This window comes from Sarcophilus harrisii, chromosome 3, assembly GCF_902635505.1.
Source record: "Sarcophilus harrisii chromosome 3, mSarHar1.11, whole genome shotgun sequence".
Taxonomy (NCBI): domain Eukaryota; kingdom Metazoa; phylum Chordata; class Mammalia; order Dasyuromorphia; family Dasyuridae; genus Sarcophilus; species Sarcophilus harrisii.
In genome coordinates this window covers 536,657,306-536,672,022 of record NC_045428.1, presented here as the reverse complement: position 1 = coordinate 536,672,022, position 14,717 = coordinate 536,657,306, and the positions used below count along the sequence as shown (strand labels likewise).

At 41.0% G+C, this 14,717-nt stretch overlaps 1 protein-coding gene across 1 annotated transcript; it reads left to right on the top strand.

Annotated features, from left to right (window-relative positions):
• Positions 1-1,804: 1,804 nt before the first annotated feature.
• Positions 1,805-8,670, top strand: HPX (hemopexin; the record flags this gene model as incomplete). The annotated part of the gene is made up of 10 exons (XM_012545862.3): positions 1,805-1,947; positions 2,117-2,181; positions 2,442-2,513; positions 2,928-3,070; positions 3,409-3,562; positions 3,731-3,940; positions 4,198-4,296; positions 7,527-7,657; positions 7,786-7,948; positions 8,343-8,670. Coding segments are annotated over 10 exons (1,407 nt in total), but the record flags the coding sequence as incomplete, so codon positions are not given.
• Between the last annotated feature and the right edge of the window lie 6,047 nt (positions 8,671-14,717).

The window sequence follows — 14,717 nt, the reverse complement described above, 5'->3', positions numbered from 1 at the left end:
TATTAGTTTTTTTTTTTCCCTTTCCGCCATATGACACTTTTTATTCCTTTTGATTCCCCCCTGGATTTTTTCAGACAGATTACTGTATTTATGTGTGTGTTTAATGTATTGTATTTATGACATGGGATGCAAGTATAGGACTTTAAAATGAAAAAAAAAACTTAATCTTACTAAATTTGGCATATTATTCTAGTCTATTGAGAACTCTCTAAGTACTAACTCAGTCCTCCAACATGTTAGCTTTTCCAGCTGCTTGACATCTGCAAATTTATTAAGCATTCCATAAATCAGAGATTGTCATATATGGGTGACATCTGGCCTGCAATACTTCCCGGTCTGGGTCTGGCCAGAACGAAATAAAAACATAATTGGAAAACATTTAACAAAGATAAAGAAATGATAAAACATAAATAACGTTATTATGTGGTTTTTCTAATTAAATGTGGCCCATAAATATCCTTATGTATAGCTTAGTGCCCCTCCCTTCACTAATATTTATATTTGAGTAAATCATTGATGTAAATAATTGACATATATATGTATACATATGTGTTATATCTATACACACACATATATGTATATGTACATATGTCTCTTGTGTATTTAAACAAGGTAGGACTAAGGACAGATTCCTAGAGCACTCCTCTAGAGACCTCCCTATAGTTAGACCTAAATATATTAATGACTATTTTATTTTTTTTTGCCAAGGCAATTGGGGTTTAAAGCTAGGAAATGTTAAGTGTGTGAGGCCAGATTTGAACTCAGGTCTTCCTGACTTTAGGGCTGGTGCTCTATCCACTGCGCCAACTAGCTTCTCCCAATGACTATTCTTTAAAATCATTCAACCAGTTCTGAATTTATTAAACTATACTATTAACTAACCTTACCTCTCCCCAACTTGTTCACAAAGATTACAAGAAAAAAGCTTATATTTAGACACCTCCTTTCCTAGTTCTATATACTCACAAAAAGCCCTTATCTTATGCCTTAATCTTGTTCCACCTGGCATTTCTAAAACCTGTTGAGCAGGTTGAGTCCCCCTGTCAAGTACTCTTCTTTCCATTAGACAGAGGAAAAATTAGTGAGCAACCGAATATTTATTCAAAAGATACTATTGAGGGCAACTGAGATGTCTTGGCTCCTTGAGGCTATCCTGTACACATCAATCTGCTGAGAGTGATTTGGAAACATCAGTCCCGTTAAGAGTAGTTGGAACCAGCTGGTTGTTAAATATTCAGATGAGCACTTACACCTCCGAATTTACTGAATATTGTGAATTGGAGGTTGATTTGTTGTTTTGTTTATTCTCTAGACTTAAGAAAATATTAATAATGAAGATTAAACTTAACAATATATCATGGACACATATTTTTGAGAGCCAGTTATTAAACATTTGTCAACACACCCCTGAATGAAAGTATTCTTCAGAGTCTAGGCTCCTGGGGTAGTTAAACAGCTTGCACCCTTCTGGGTAAAAAAGAACAAGTTTAAAATTAGATCCTTGCTACTCTTTAATTGACAAAGCAACCTATTGTACCTGTTCTTTTTCCTTCCTCCACTCAAGGCCATAGCTTTCCCTTACCTTTACAATATACCTAGGAATGGGGAAGCACTGGGGGGGAGGAAAGGCAGAGAAGAGTAATCACTACAAGGAATTATTTGGGACCCTGCTTCCCGGTTCTGGTTCACTGTTTACAGTGATGAAATCACGGATCTAGTCCAGGATTTGGAGAGGGCAGGGAGGGAGGCAGGTTAGAGTCAGGGACACTGGGTAGATGTGGGGGGAGGTACAGGAGTGTCGTAATCTCGTTTGCCCTATATATGGTTTTCAGAGTTCCAAGTTCCCTACGGCCCTCTTGTATCTTCTACAGCCGCCAGCATGACCAGGGCCCCAGGAATACTGATATTACTGGGTCTGTGTTGGCCCTTGGTATTTGCTCACCCGCTGTGAGTACCGTCAGTGCAGGGAGTCAGTCAGTCAAGGAGGGTACCTGGAAGAGTGGGGGCGAAATCCAAAAAAATAAGGTGGAAAGGGTGCAAATGAAGTGTAAAAGGAACGACTGGAGTCATAGGGAAGGGTTAGGGTTAGGATTCAAGGTTCCTCATCTCTTTCCAGGGTGCACCAGCTGCAGACAGGAACTAAAGAGGGAAATGGAACCGAATTGCACCTGGATGAGATTGGTGAGGGCCCCACACGTTTGTTCTCATCTCTGAGTCTCTCCAGCTTTCTGTCTCTTCACCCACCTGAATATCCACCTTGGTGTCTATCTACCTATTTGTCAGTCTCTCTGTCTCAGTTTTCATGCCTCCAGTCTGTCTGTCCGTGCTTGTCTCTGTCTGTCTATCTAGGTCCCTGTCGGTCTGCCTTCCTCCACCTCTGTCCCCATCTCACTGTATTTCTATAAGTCCTCATGTCTGGTTTTGTCCCTCCTTCCTGCTAGGCCGTTGCTCTGATGACTGGGGTTTTGATGCAGTAACCTTGGATGACTTTGGGAACATGATTTTCTTCAAAGGTTGGAGCATCAGGACTGGGGCATTTGGGGCAAGAGATGGAAATGTTAGGTGGGTTGGAGATCAGAATGGTTAGGAATTGTGAGTTAGGCGTTTTTGGGTCCAAGATGGAGTCAAAGATGCGAGTACTTGAGAATCATAAATCTATTTGAGGATTAGAGAGAGAAGGTTTATTAGCTATTTGGGAATCAGAAATAAAACATTCAGGGTTCAGATGTGTAAGAGTTCAAAGATAGGATGAAGTTCTCAGGGAAAGAGAGGAAGGAATATGGGGAATTGTGAGGCATCTGTGGGATTGGGCCTTTCTCAACTGAGGGTTGAACTATCTCTGGGTATATTTTTTATCTTGAAAAGTCCCTTGAGAATAAATTCGAAGAACCAATAGGAGTTCTATCCCTCTCCCATGACACTATCAGGGGAGTCCGTATGGAAGAATCACAATGGATCCCGGGAGCTGATCTCGGAAACCTGGCCAGAGGCTGGGGTCCCTGTGGACGCTGCCTTCCGTCTGCACCACAAGGCCAGGCCTGATCTCCATGATGGCGTGTATTTAATTAAGGTAGAGCTGGTGGGAGTGGGGAGCGGAGAAAGGGGGAAAAGGAACAAAGAGAGAGGAAAGCTGGAAGGACCACAAGGGATGGGAACGAGCAGGGATAAAAGAGAGAATCAAAAAAACAGAGGTTTGTTCCCTGGGGCTGTGTATATTAGCAGAACAGTGCCCTCATGGACACAGTGAAGAGGAGTGTGAGTGTGTGTATGTGTGTGTGTGTGTGTGTGTGTGTGTGTGTATGTGTGTGTCCATGGAGGGGAGGGTACAAAATCTGGGGCTACACAGCCAGGCTGAGGGTTTGTGTGTGTGTGTGTGTGTGTGTGTGTGTGTGTGTGTGTGTGTCTCAGGGTGATCAGGTCTGGATGTACATTGCTGGGAAGCTGAAGTCTGGGTACCCAAGACTCTTCCAGAAAGAATTCCCTGACGTCCCGTCTCCCCTGGACGCAGCTGTGGAGTGTCACCCTGGGGAATGCCAGGAAGAGGGGATTCTTTTCTTCCAAGGTTGGCTTGGGGAGTGGGATCTGATGTCTTGATTGGTGAGGGGAGGGTCTAGGCAGGGCCCTGCCACCTGCTAGGGGAGGTCAATAACAAATATGGGGGCGACCGTGATCCTCGACAAACAGAGGGAACAGTGATGTCCCTGACAGGTTTTGGTGACTGTCCCTGCAGGTAATGGGACATGGTTCTTGGACTTGAGCACTACAACAGTGAAGAAACGGCCTTGGAATCACCTGAAGTGCTCTTCAGCCCTGCGCTGGCTTGGCCGCTATTACTGCTTCCAGGGCAGCAAATTTCTACGGTTTAATCCTGCGACTGGGGAGGTGCCCCCACATTATCCCCGTGACATCCAAGATTACTTCATGAGTTGCCCTGGGAGAGGTAGGACACCTACCCACTAGGATTCTCCACACCTCATGGCTGACCCCATGCTTCTAGGGCCCCCATGTCCTTTGAACCTTTGTGGCTGGCCCTTTTAACTCCTATGACCTCAACAACTCCCTTTCATTGTACTAGCCTCAGACTATCTTCACCCTTTGGGCCCCCATCCTTCACTCCATAGCTCCCAAGAAACCCCCAACATTCTCCTTAACCCACAACCTGACCTTTGCACATGTGTAACCCCCTTTGCTACTCAGGTCATGGACAAAGGAATGTATCAGTTACTCCTTGCAGCCCGGATTTTGTGTTCTCCGCTTTTGTTTCTGATGACCATGGTGCTACATATGGCTTTAGAGGTGAGAGATGAACCTTGACAATGCAAGCCTCCCCCATTCCTTTCCCATCTCTGGGGCCCCTCCATTATTTGGGGGACTTGTTTCCCATCTCTAATCCCTTCTATTGCTAGAATCTCTATTTTAGGGTTTCCCTCTACTTATAAGATTGTCTTGTTCATTTCTGAATTCAGCACTTTCTCTGAGCCACCTCCCTTATCTTTGGCATCCATCTTCTGTAAAGGGCTGAAACTCTTGAGCTGATGCACTGAGGTCGGACAACTGAGCACTTAAGGCTAATTACCAGTTGGACAATACTCTATTGGCATATGCTTGGAAAATGGCCCTTTCCACTATCCTGTGCTGGCTCGATAATTGGTGTATACAGAGAATTGTAGGCGGGACTAGGGGTGGAGTAAGACTAGCCAGAGTCACTTTTTGGGTGGGAGACAAAGAGGAGAGGTTGTGGAGATCCTGGATTCATCCAATTCACTTCTACCCCTAAAGACCAAGAATAAAGACCAAGGACTTTTGCTTATCCTGACTCCAGCTGATTCTAAGGTATCCAGGGTGCTAACTCGGTCTTCACAATTTTCCATCCTTAGGATCCCTCCTCTACCTTTTTCTCCCATCTCTTATCCCCAGGATCCCTCCCCTACCTTTTTCTCCCATCTTTTATCCCTAAGACTTCTCACTGGGGAGCTTGTCTCTCACCTCCCAACCCAATCTCTTACCATTCTCCCACTGTATCCATGCTGTGTGTCCCAGCTGTATCTTCCCTGTGTTCTACCAGGAATCCTCTATGTGTCTTTCTGAGTCAGTCTTGCCCATGTCCCCCCAATTTCCTGCCTCTGGAAAAGCAATCTGACTTAAGGCTACTTTTCCATGCTTAATCTTTTGTCTCCTGAGAGCTCAGGGTTTAGCCTGAGCTACCATCCATTGTGGGTTCCAAAAACACTTTTTCCTGAGCTCTTTCCTCCTAGGCCTTAGTTGCAAAGGAGGTGAGAGGAAGAGTTCTCTGGTTCTTACCTCCCTAGGTTGATCCTTAGTTCAGCATAGGACCAAGCTTCTGGGTTTCCCAAGAGACTGGACTCCTTGTGCCTATAGGAATACACCTTACTTCTCATGGGCCGGAGGAACTCTTAGATCTGCAGGGAAGCCTATTCCTCTCTGAGCTAAGTCTTCTCTGCCCTGGGCTATCTTCTGTGTCATATTTCTCATCTCATGAACCATCCTACCCAAGCTTCATGCATTTTCAGTGATAGACAGAGGTAAATCCTGCTTCTCTATGCCCAGAGGCCCCCCCACTGCCAACTTGCTGTGGGCCCAGTGGGAAGATGGCATACCCCTTCAGAGACCACATAGGATGCTAGGGGGCAGAGTGAGGGCACAAAGGAACACTGCTTCTGGAATCAGAAAACATTTTGAATTTTGCTTCAGGTATTTGTTATATATGGAATCTTGGCAAGCCCTTTTCTTCTATTTCTTCTTTTTTTAGAGGGGGAGGGGAGGATTAAGTGACTTGACCAGGTTCACACAGCTAGTAAGTGTCAACATCGGTAAGGGCTGGGGCTGGAGAATTTTATCAGACAGTGTTTAAGATCCTTCTGTCTCTTATAGCATATGTTTGTCTGATGTTTCATAAGGGAGCCTGGTCCTCTCCCAGGTCGTGGCTTAGAATTTAGCCTCCCACTCATGCCTTTAGACAGAAAAAAGGAAATCATTTTGCTATTTCCTATATTTTTGGTCCTGACCTTGAGTATGAGAATAAAAGAAAAAAAAAAAAAAAAAAAACAGCAGCTGTGGCTGCTCTATGTAACTGTTCCTGAATGCCAGGGTTTTATTCTCAATTTGTCTACTTATTGGTGTGTCAGAGATGAATGAATCCTTTGCCTCAATTCCCTCTAAATCAAGACACCAACTGCAAGATCAGGCAATCTGGAGTTGAAAGGGGCCTTAGTGATCAAGTCCAATTTTTTTTCCTCCCCTTTCCCAATTGATAGATGAAAGAAATGAGGTCCAGAAAAATGAAATGCCCTTTCTAGGGTCACACAGAGAGGATATATAGAAGCTCAGATTTAAGCTAAAAGGGATCTTAGTGACTATCTACTTTTACTCCTAATTTTACAGATGAGGAAACTGAAGCCCAGAAAATTTTTTCAAGGTTACACAAGCAAGGAATTGCCGAGCTAGATTTTGAAGCCATCATTTGGCTCCAAATCCCCCTTTTCCCTTGCACCACTCTAATAAGTAGAGGTATAATTGGAACTCAGGTTCTCTAACTATAAAGCCAGTGTCCTTACCACTATACCATAGAAAAAATCCTTTCTAGGTCCTTGCCCACCTTTCCTACTGGGAAGCAATTTCCTGCAAAGAAACCCCAGCCCTCAGCTCCCACCCCATTACTTCAAGATCTGTCCTACAGGCTTGTGTGAGAATCAAAGGCTCAAGGATGGTGCTTCCTCACTGGATTCTAATTAATCTAAGTGATTCATTCAATCTGATGCGAATTTAACTTGGCTCTGCCCTAGGGCAGAGATCAAAGTGCCAAAGGGAGTCTGGAGGAGACTCTCTAAGAGCCTTTCTGCAACTGATACAAGGAGTATAGCCAAGGAAAGTTCAGAGATGTACAGTTCCAGTATCATAGACTCTCAGAGAGCAAAACTAAGAATTCTTTCCACTGCCTCTCCAAAGAGTGATTATTTAGCATCCGTTTGAACAATTACAGTGATGGGGCACTCACTATCTCCTTAACTTGCCTATTTAATTTTGGCCTTCAGAGGGCAGAAGGAAGAGGAGTAGATGAAAGCAGAGAAGAATAAGTTTAAGCTTGAGGTTGGGAAGATTTCTAACAAATAGAGCCATAGATAGGTAGTATTCATCTAGGGCTTTAAAGTTTGCCTGGAAGGGATTCTTATTTCAGCATGATCTTTGAGGTTCCTTCCAACTCTGAGATTCTGTGATTCTGCACTACCCCTGCATCTAGGCAAATGTTTTTGTTTATTCCTCCTTTGTTTCCTGTATCCTTTATATGAATCCATGGTTTCCCATGTCTGCCTGAGTTTCCAGCATCCTCTTACCTCCCCCTGTCCCCAGCCTTCATAGTAAGTGCTTAAAAAGTGCTTTTGCAATCCATATGTGTCCCCTATCCATATCCAACACATAGCCAGTGTCCCTGCTATGCTATGCCCTCTCATATATCATACCTATATGATCTCAATGTCTCCTTTTCTGCCTATGAATCTCCCCTGAAGATTCCAGTTATTGGCGTCTGGACTCAAAGAGGGATGGCTGGCATAAATGGCCCATTGCACATCACTGGCCCCAGGGACCCTCACGTGTGGATGCTGCCTTCTCTTGGGAGAAAAAGCTCTATCTGATTGAGGTATTGACCATAGCAAGTCAGAGGGCACAACTTGAGGAAGGCCACAGGGCCACAAGGGAAGGGTCAGAGGGAAAGTCTTGGGCGTGCTTATAGTTGTCTACAATGTACCAATTTGTCAATCCCTACAGGGCACCCAAATCTACATTTACCTGACAGATGGAGGCTACCGCTTAGTAGATGGGTATCCTCGGAGGTTGCAAAAGGAACTGGGAAGCCCCTATGGGATCAACCTTGATGCTGTGGATGCTGCCTTCACCTGCCCTGGCTCATCTCAGCTCTATATTATCTCGGGTGAGAGCCTAGGGTTGGCAGGGTGCTAGTGGGGCCTATATGTGTCTGTGTCTGTGTACATATGTATGTTGGTTGGAGTGATGGGGAGCAAGAAATTCTTTCAGACTGTTTCAGATTCTCTGGGACTTTGACAGAGCCTCATTAGCTATGACAGGGTTTTTTTTTTTAAAGTCAGACAGTGCCTGGGCTGTCTCAGGTGGTATAAGGCTTTTCTCCAATGTGTTAGGATCTTTTGGGGTTATGTAGGGACCTGCTATGTTATGTAAGTCTTTCTTGAACTGTGTCAAAGTCACTTGGGCTATAATATCATCTCTTGGGTCACAGGGGAGCCTCTGGGTCAGAGAAAGATCTCCATGAGAGTTGATGAGATGTTTGATTTTTTTTTTTCTTACAGGAAGAATGATGTGGCAGCTTGATCTCAAGCTGGGTGGACAGGACCCATGGACAGAGTTTTTGATACCCCATAACCATGTGGATGGAGCTTTGTGCAAATCCAATGAGCTCTACTTGGTCACTGGTTCCAATGTATATCGTTACCGAGATGTTGAGGAACTCAAGACTGCCAAAACCTTCCCTCCACCCCGCAGTGTGGCTTCCAGCCTTCTGGGTTGCACACACTGAGGCTTGGTCAGGCTTTCCTTATCTTTAATACCTGGTCCACCTGGTGCCCTCCACAAGAATTATACTTTTGCATAATAAATCCTAGAAATTACTGTTCAGAATCTCTGTTCCCCATTTATCTATGCATGCATTATGTAACTATATATATTTGGCAATCAGGAAGATCTGAGTTTGAATCCTACTTCCAACATTAATCTGCAATGTGACCCTGGACAAGCCTTTAGGATCTGTCATCCTCAGTTTCCTTATCTGTAAAATCAGGGTTACAATTTCACCTATCTTACAGGGCTGTTGTAAGGGTCAAATTAAATAATATTGATAAAGTTAAGGTTTGCCAAATCTTCAAATGCTAACTATATATTTGCTAAATATAACTATTATTAATGGAAAGAGAACTAAATCCAGATGGGATGACATGGTATTCAGCTCTGGTACTTAATTAGGAAACATTTAACTTTTCTGTGTTTCCGTTTCTTTCACCTATAAAATGGGGATTTGGTCTAGACTCTAGATTCTCTCAACTGGGCCTTTCTATAAATCTAATGTTTGGATTATTTATTTGCTTATCCATTTATCTATGCATTCCACCTACACATCCATTTATTTATATATTTACTCAATCCATCCATCCACCTGCTTGTCATCAGTATATCCAAATACTCTCCATGTGAACAATCTGCCCATGTACTCTTCCTTTCTTCCCTTTCTTCTTCCATCTATCCATCTATGCATCCATCTATCCATTCATCCACCATCCATCCATCCATCCATCCATTAACTTATTCATGTATCTGTCCATCTATACACTCAGCCATTCATCTATCCATCTACTTGTCCATCTCTTTGTAAAAACATATGACTGCGGCAGCTTTCCCCAAGCCATTGGCATCTGTTGTTTCTTCTTCCTTTTTTGACTATCACTGAGTACCTCAGATAATCAGAAAAGAAGATGTTAATTGTCAGGGGACATTTAACACTAAGGCAGTTGTCTGAAGTTGTTCTAATGTCACATTCTAAGTGGGAAATTTTGAGACGGTTGCCTACTTTACTAAAAAAAAGATATCAGAAACAAAAACTATTTTAAAGTCTAAAGAATTTGTTTGCAATGTGAACTCAAGAGGTAGTTTCTCTTTTGGTTTTATTGGGGGTATCACCCCACCTTGTAGGACAGAGAAGTGACACCACAGGATGACAGAAATGGCACTGAAACACTGTAAACACCTGTCTGAAGTGACTTGTGTCAGATACACTGAGCTGACAGGAGTTGAGAGTGATTACTATGAGAAATCTTCCTTCCTCCTTGATTCATGGAAAATGCAGTTCTGGAAAGATTTTTTTTTTTTTTTTTAAAGTTATAGTCATTGGCCTAGGGATCATCTGGCTGGGATAAGGAAGTTTGAAGGAGATAGCTACTGCTTCCTTTTTTAGTTTGTTGAATAAATGTACTCTAATCTATGAGAATGAGTAGTTCTTTTGGGATGTATAAAGTTGGGAAAGAACTTTAGTGGGTTATGGGCCATTTGATAGATTATGCATTATGGTTGACCATAGTCATACCTTAAACTGAACTGAATTTGGGCTGAGAACAACAACCAAAGAAGATCCAGATAGGTTTCATTCGCACAATATTCCCTCCATGCACTCCATGATGCAGTTATACTAACTTACTTGCAGTTCCTCTAAAAGGACACTTGATCTCCTTTTTCTGTACTTTTATCTGCAAACCTAACCCTTCAGCCTTGCCTATTAGTTCTGATTTCCTTCAGGACACAGACAAATCCCACCTTCTTCAGGAGGCCTTGCTTGGTCTGTTGTTATTTTTAGTTGTATTTGACTCTTCATAACCCATTTAGGATTTTCTTGGCAGAGATACTGAAGGGGTTTGCCATTTCCTTCTCCAGCTCATTTTACAGATGAGGAAACTGAGGCAAACAGGGTTAAGTGTCTTTCCCAAGGCCACAGAATTAGTATATGAAGCCTGAGGAAGATGAGCTTTTCCTGATTCCAGATCCTACAGTCTATCCACTGTGCTACCTACCAACCCTTTCCTGGTCTTTCAAGTTGTTAATGTCTTTCATTTTCAGATAATCTTCTATCTACTCTGCATATATATTATATGTACCTACTTATTTACATGTTGACTCCCTCATTCAAATATATACTTCTAGAGGGAAGAGATTATTTACAATTATTATTATTATTATTATTTTGCTTTTCTATTTATCTCCAGCAATTAACAGAGTACCTGGAACATAAAAAGCTCTTAATAAAAGCTAGGTGATTAATAATAAAGGAGTTCCAGCAGCTTGAGCTCAAAGTGCCCTCTGGTGGCTTCACCAAATAGAGTATTCTCAGTCTACCTAAGTAGCTCCGCCTAAGAAGAATAGTAAGTATATGGGCACATGTACTTTGTCCACCATTTGCATATATACATTTGTGCCTTTTGTACCAATGTAAAAATAAGTGCTCCTGTGGAGGAGAAGTTATGTCAATCTAAACACACACTAGTTCATTCATTTATCCTTCCATTCTTATATATAGCTGTGTGATCCTAGGCATGTCAATTAACCTATATTTGCCTCAATTTCTCCAAGAGTAAATTGGGGATAATAATAGTATCTACCTTGCAGGATAATTGTGAGAATCAAATGAGATGATATTTGTAAAGTCCTTAGCACAGTACCTACCACATAGTAGGCACTATATTAATGCTAGTTTTGTTATTCTGTACATCCATCTACCTACTTCTTCATCTATTCATTGCTACTCCCATCTGCTGACTTTTCTCTTCATTTACATGTTCATCTACCTTTCCAACCTCTCACTCTTCCATCTACTTATTCATCTATTGATCCATATAATAGTAAACCCAAACATATATCTATCCATCCCAGCATCCACTTACCCATGCATTGAAGTATATACATCCATTTACCCATTTTTCTATCTATACATCCATACATATTTCTACCCATTTACCTGTTCATTTATCCATCTATTCATCCATTCATTTAACTATCTACCCATTTTTACAATCATTTATCTATAAACTTATCATCTATTTTTCCATCCATCTTTCAATTCATTTATGCATTCATTCATTTACCACCCATTCCACTGGATCAGGCTGTTCACAAGACAAAAGTTCTCACCAGTGGTGAAAAAAAATGGATTTTAGGGAAGATAGAGAAAACAAGTACTGAGAGGAGTTAGATAGAATTAGTATCTGGCTGTGTAATTACTTAAGAAGCAGGTTGCAGAGGGAATCCCTGTTGGTTTTAGTTGACTGAAGATCCTTTCAATTCAGAATTCTATAATTCATTGTCTTCTGGGCAAAGCATATAGGCAAACTTCTGGGTGTTGGAATAAATACTAAGTTTGGGTAAGACATGATTCCTACCTTTATAGAATTTGTAGTGTAATAAGGAGCTAAGAAACAGATATATATATATATATGTTTGTGTGTGTGTGTATGTATATATGTATATATATATATATATATGTATAACAAGTATTAACAAGTATACAATATTAAGGAAACAGTTGGCCATAGGAGTTCCCTGAAGGTGAGTTTATAAAGTGGCAAGCTTTTGTTTGGAACTTTGATAACATCAGTCTATGAAGGGTTGTGATATATCCATTGGCACATTTGTGAAAGAATTAAAGGCATCTCCTGCCTTCAGAGATTAGGGCTAGCCATGAAATGAACTTTTTGGTTTCTACTTTTGTGGGAAGAGCCATCCCTTTGTGTTGGCCTATAGTTTTAAGAAAACCAAGAGACCTGCTTGATACACTTTCATCTATTTCTTTTTTTTTAGCAAAATTCTAGGAACAAAGCAGAGAGAGAAATGGGTACAAATTTTGGTCACTCTCCCCAGAATTCTTTAATAGCAACCTTGGACTAGTACCACATGACAGGGGCACACATGAAATCATCAATATGGCCTCAATAGAAAATATCTGGATTCTTCAGTTTTTGGCTCCATCCTTGGAGAGCCAATGGCGTAACTGTCCTCTGAGAAACAGTAGCATGGCTTCAAAGTGGATAGATCACTGGACTTGGATTTAGGAAGGCTGCAATCAAATCCTGCATCAGATACTTAATAGCTAAATTTCCTGGAGTTTTTGTGTCCTCATCTGTAAAGCAGGGATAATAATAAGGCCTACTTAATAAAATTGTTTTGAGAATCAAATGGCATAATGAATATAAACTGCTACATAAATTAATTTAAACTATTTTTATTTGTTAGCCATGGAGAAGAGAATCATATGGTCAAGTAGTAAGAGTTCTCAAGCCTAAATTTCCTCTGTAGGGAAAGCAGGAAAAATGTCATATGCCTAACTGCTAGATTCCTGGATTGAGGGGGAGGAATTCTGGATAATGTTGAATTTCTAATCCTCCATTTCATCAGAAAAAAAGGACTGATATCAATCATTTAATTCACTAAGTGTCTATTATGTTCCAGGTACTGTGTTAAAATCTGTGATACAAAGGAAGGGAAAAGACAGTCTCTGCCTTGGAGGAGCTTATGATCTAAAAGAGAAAAACCATGTATAAAAGGGAGCAGAAAGGATGGGAAAAAAGTTCCTAGGAAGAGAGATTTCCACTTTGCAATTAGAGGGAAGGAAGGGCCTAGGAGCAAAGGGTACTGATGAGGTGTAAATTCAATGTCTTATATGATCCTCATTTCCTGGCTATGATGGAGAAGTGGAGAGGAGTACAGCCAGGTGGCAAATGAATGACATATTGATTTTGGAATCTTGCCAGAGAAGGGGGGATTTCCTGGGCACTTTTATCTTTTCTATCAAACCCAAGTTTGAGTTCCAAAATAGTCTTCTATCAGAGAAGTAGGAGTTCCTGAGTAGCAATCCTTTAGGGATACTCTTAAAGAAAAGATCATATACCTAAAGGAGCAGCAAACTACGTAAGCCACAAAATGGAGGTATAAAGGATCTTGATTATGCCCTCTATTATTACAGTGAGTTATTGGAATGGTACAAATGTGTTTGGCAGAGGGCTACCTGATTAATACTCTTAGAATGTTTTCTTCTGGGAAAATCTATATCTTCAGGGCTTTTAGGTACTTCTAGGGCAAAAGGACACTCACTTGAATGCTGGGATGTTGCCTGACTTACCAGTCTTTTTGAAAGAAGACTTTCTATAAGATGAATTTAGAAGTGCTATAAGATCCCTAAAAAGAGAGCTGGAGAAAATGGGATTCAATGAAATGTCAGAAGCTTGCCCAACCAGGGACCATAAATTTATTTTCTTTACAAGGGTAAGCCAAACCATGGGTAGATGCAATAAAACTGTTTTGGCAACCGTATATACCTCTGTAAGTAGTGGGATTCATAGGAGAGGAAGGAAAATTATATTACTTTATAGCTGCTTTTTGTTATATTAAAAACCTGAAATATAAGAGGTAGGGAATGGCTGAACAAATTATAGCATATGAAATAATAGAATTATATTGCCCCATTAAAAATTATGAAAAGGATAATTTCACAAAACTCAAAAAACTAGTTATATAATAACCACCGCATTTCAAGAAAAAAAGTAAGAAAGACTTAAGAATTCTGCTTATTATGGTGACCAACAGGTCACGTTAAAAATCACAGCCTCTCTTTGAAGGCCAGATTCCAGATGTCCATGGGATACCCATGTCCATATGTGAACTGAGTTATATTTTCTTTAGTCAGCAACCATACATCTATGTATACTACATGAATGTTTGTTTTATTTGGTTTTTATTTAGTTCAGAATTTTTTTTAAAGAAAAATTTAAACAGTAGAAAGAAAAGAATTATACCCTTTTTGTGTTTTCTGAAATAAATGCTGTCTTACACCTGATATATGCACGGTTATCATAAGTATTTGTACTATGATTGTACACCTGTTTACTCAATTATATGGAGATCTAGACATAAGCTATATAGAGAGATTTCCCCAGGTAAAACTACAAAAGAGGGACCATAATGAGGCACAGAAAAAATCTTGGGGAAATGTTAATTGGAAGAAGATGGAAATCAGGGATATTGAAGAACATGGAATTTCACAGGATAACAGAAAGCCAAATTTGAAGATTTGGAGAAGTGGTCACCGTGGCCCTTACCTTTATCTCTGGCAAAGTACAATCATGTACAGTTAT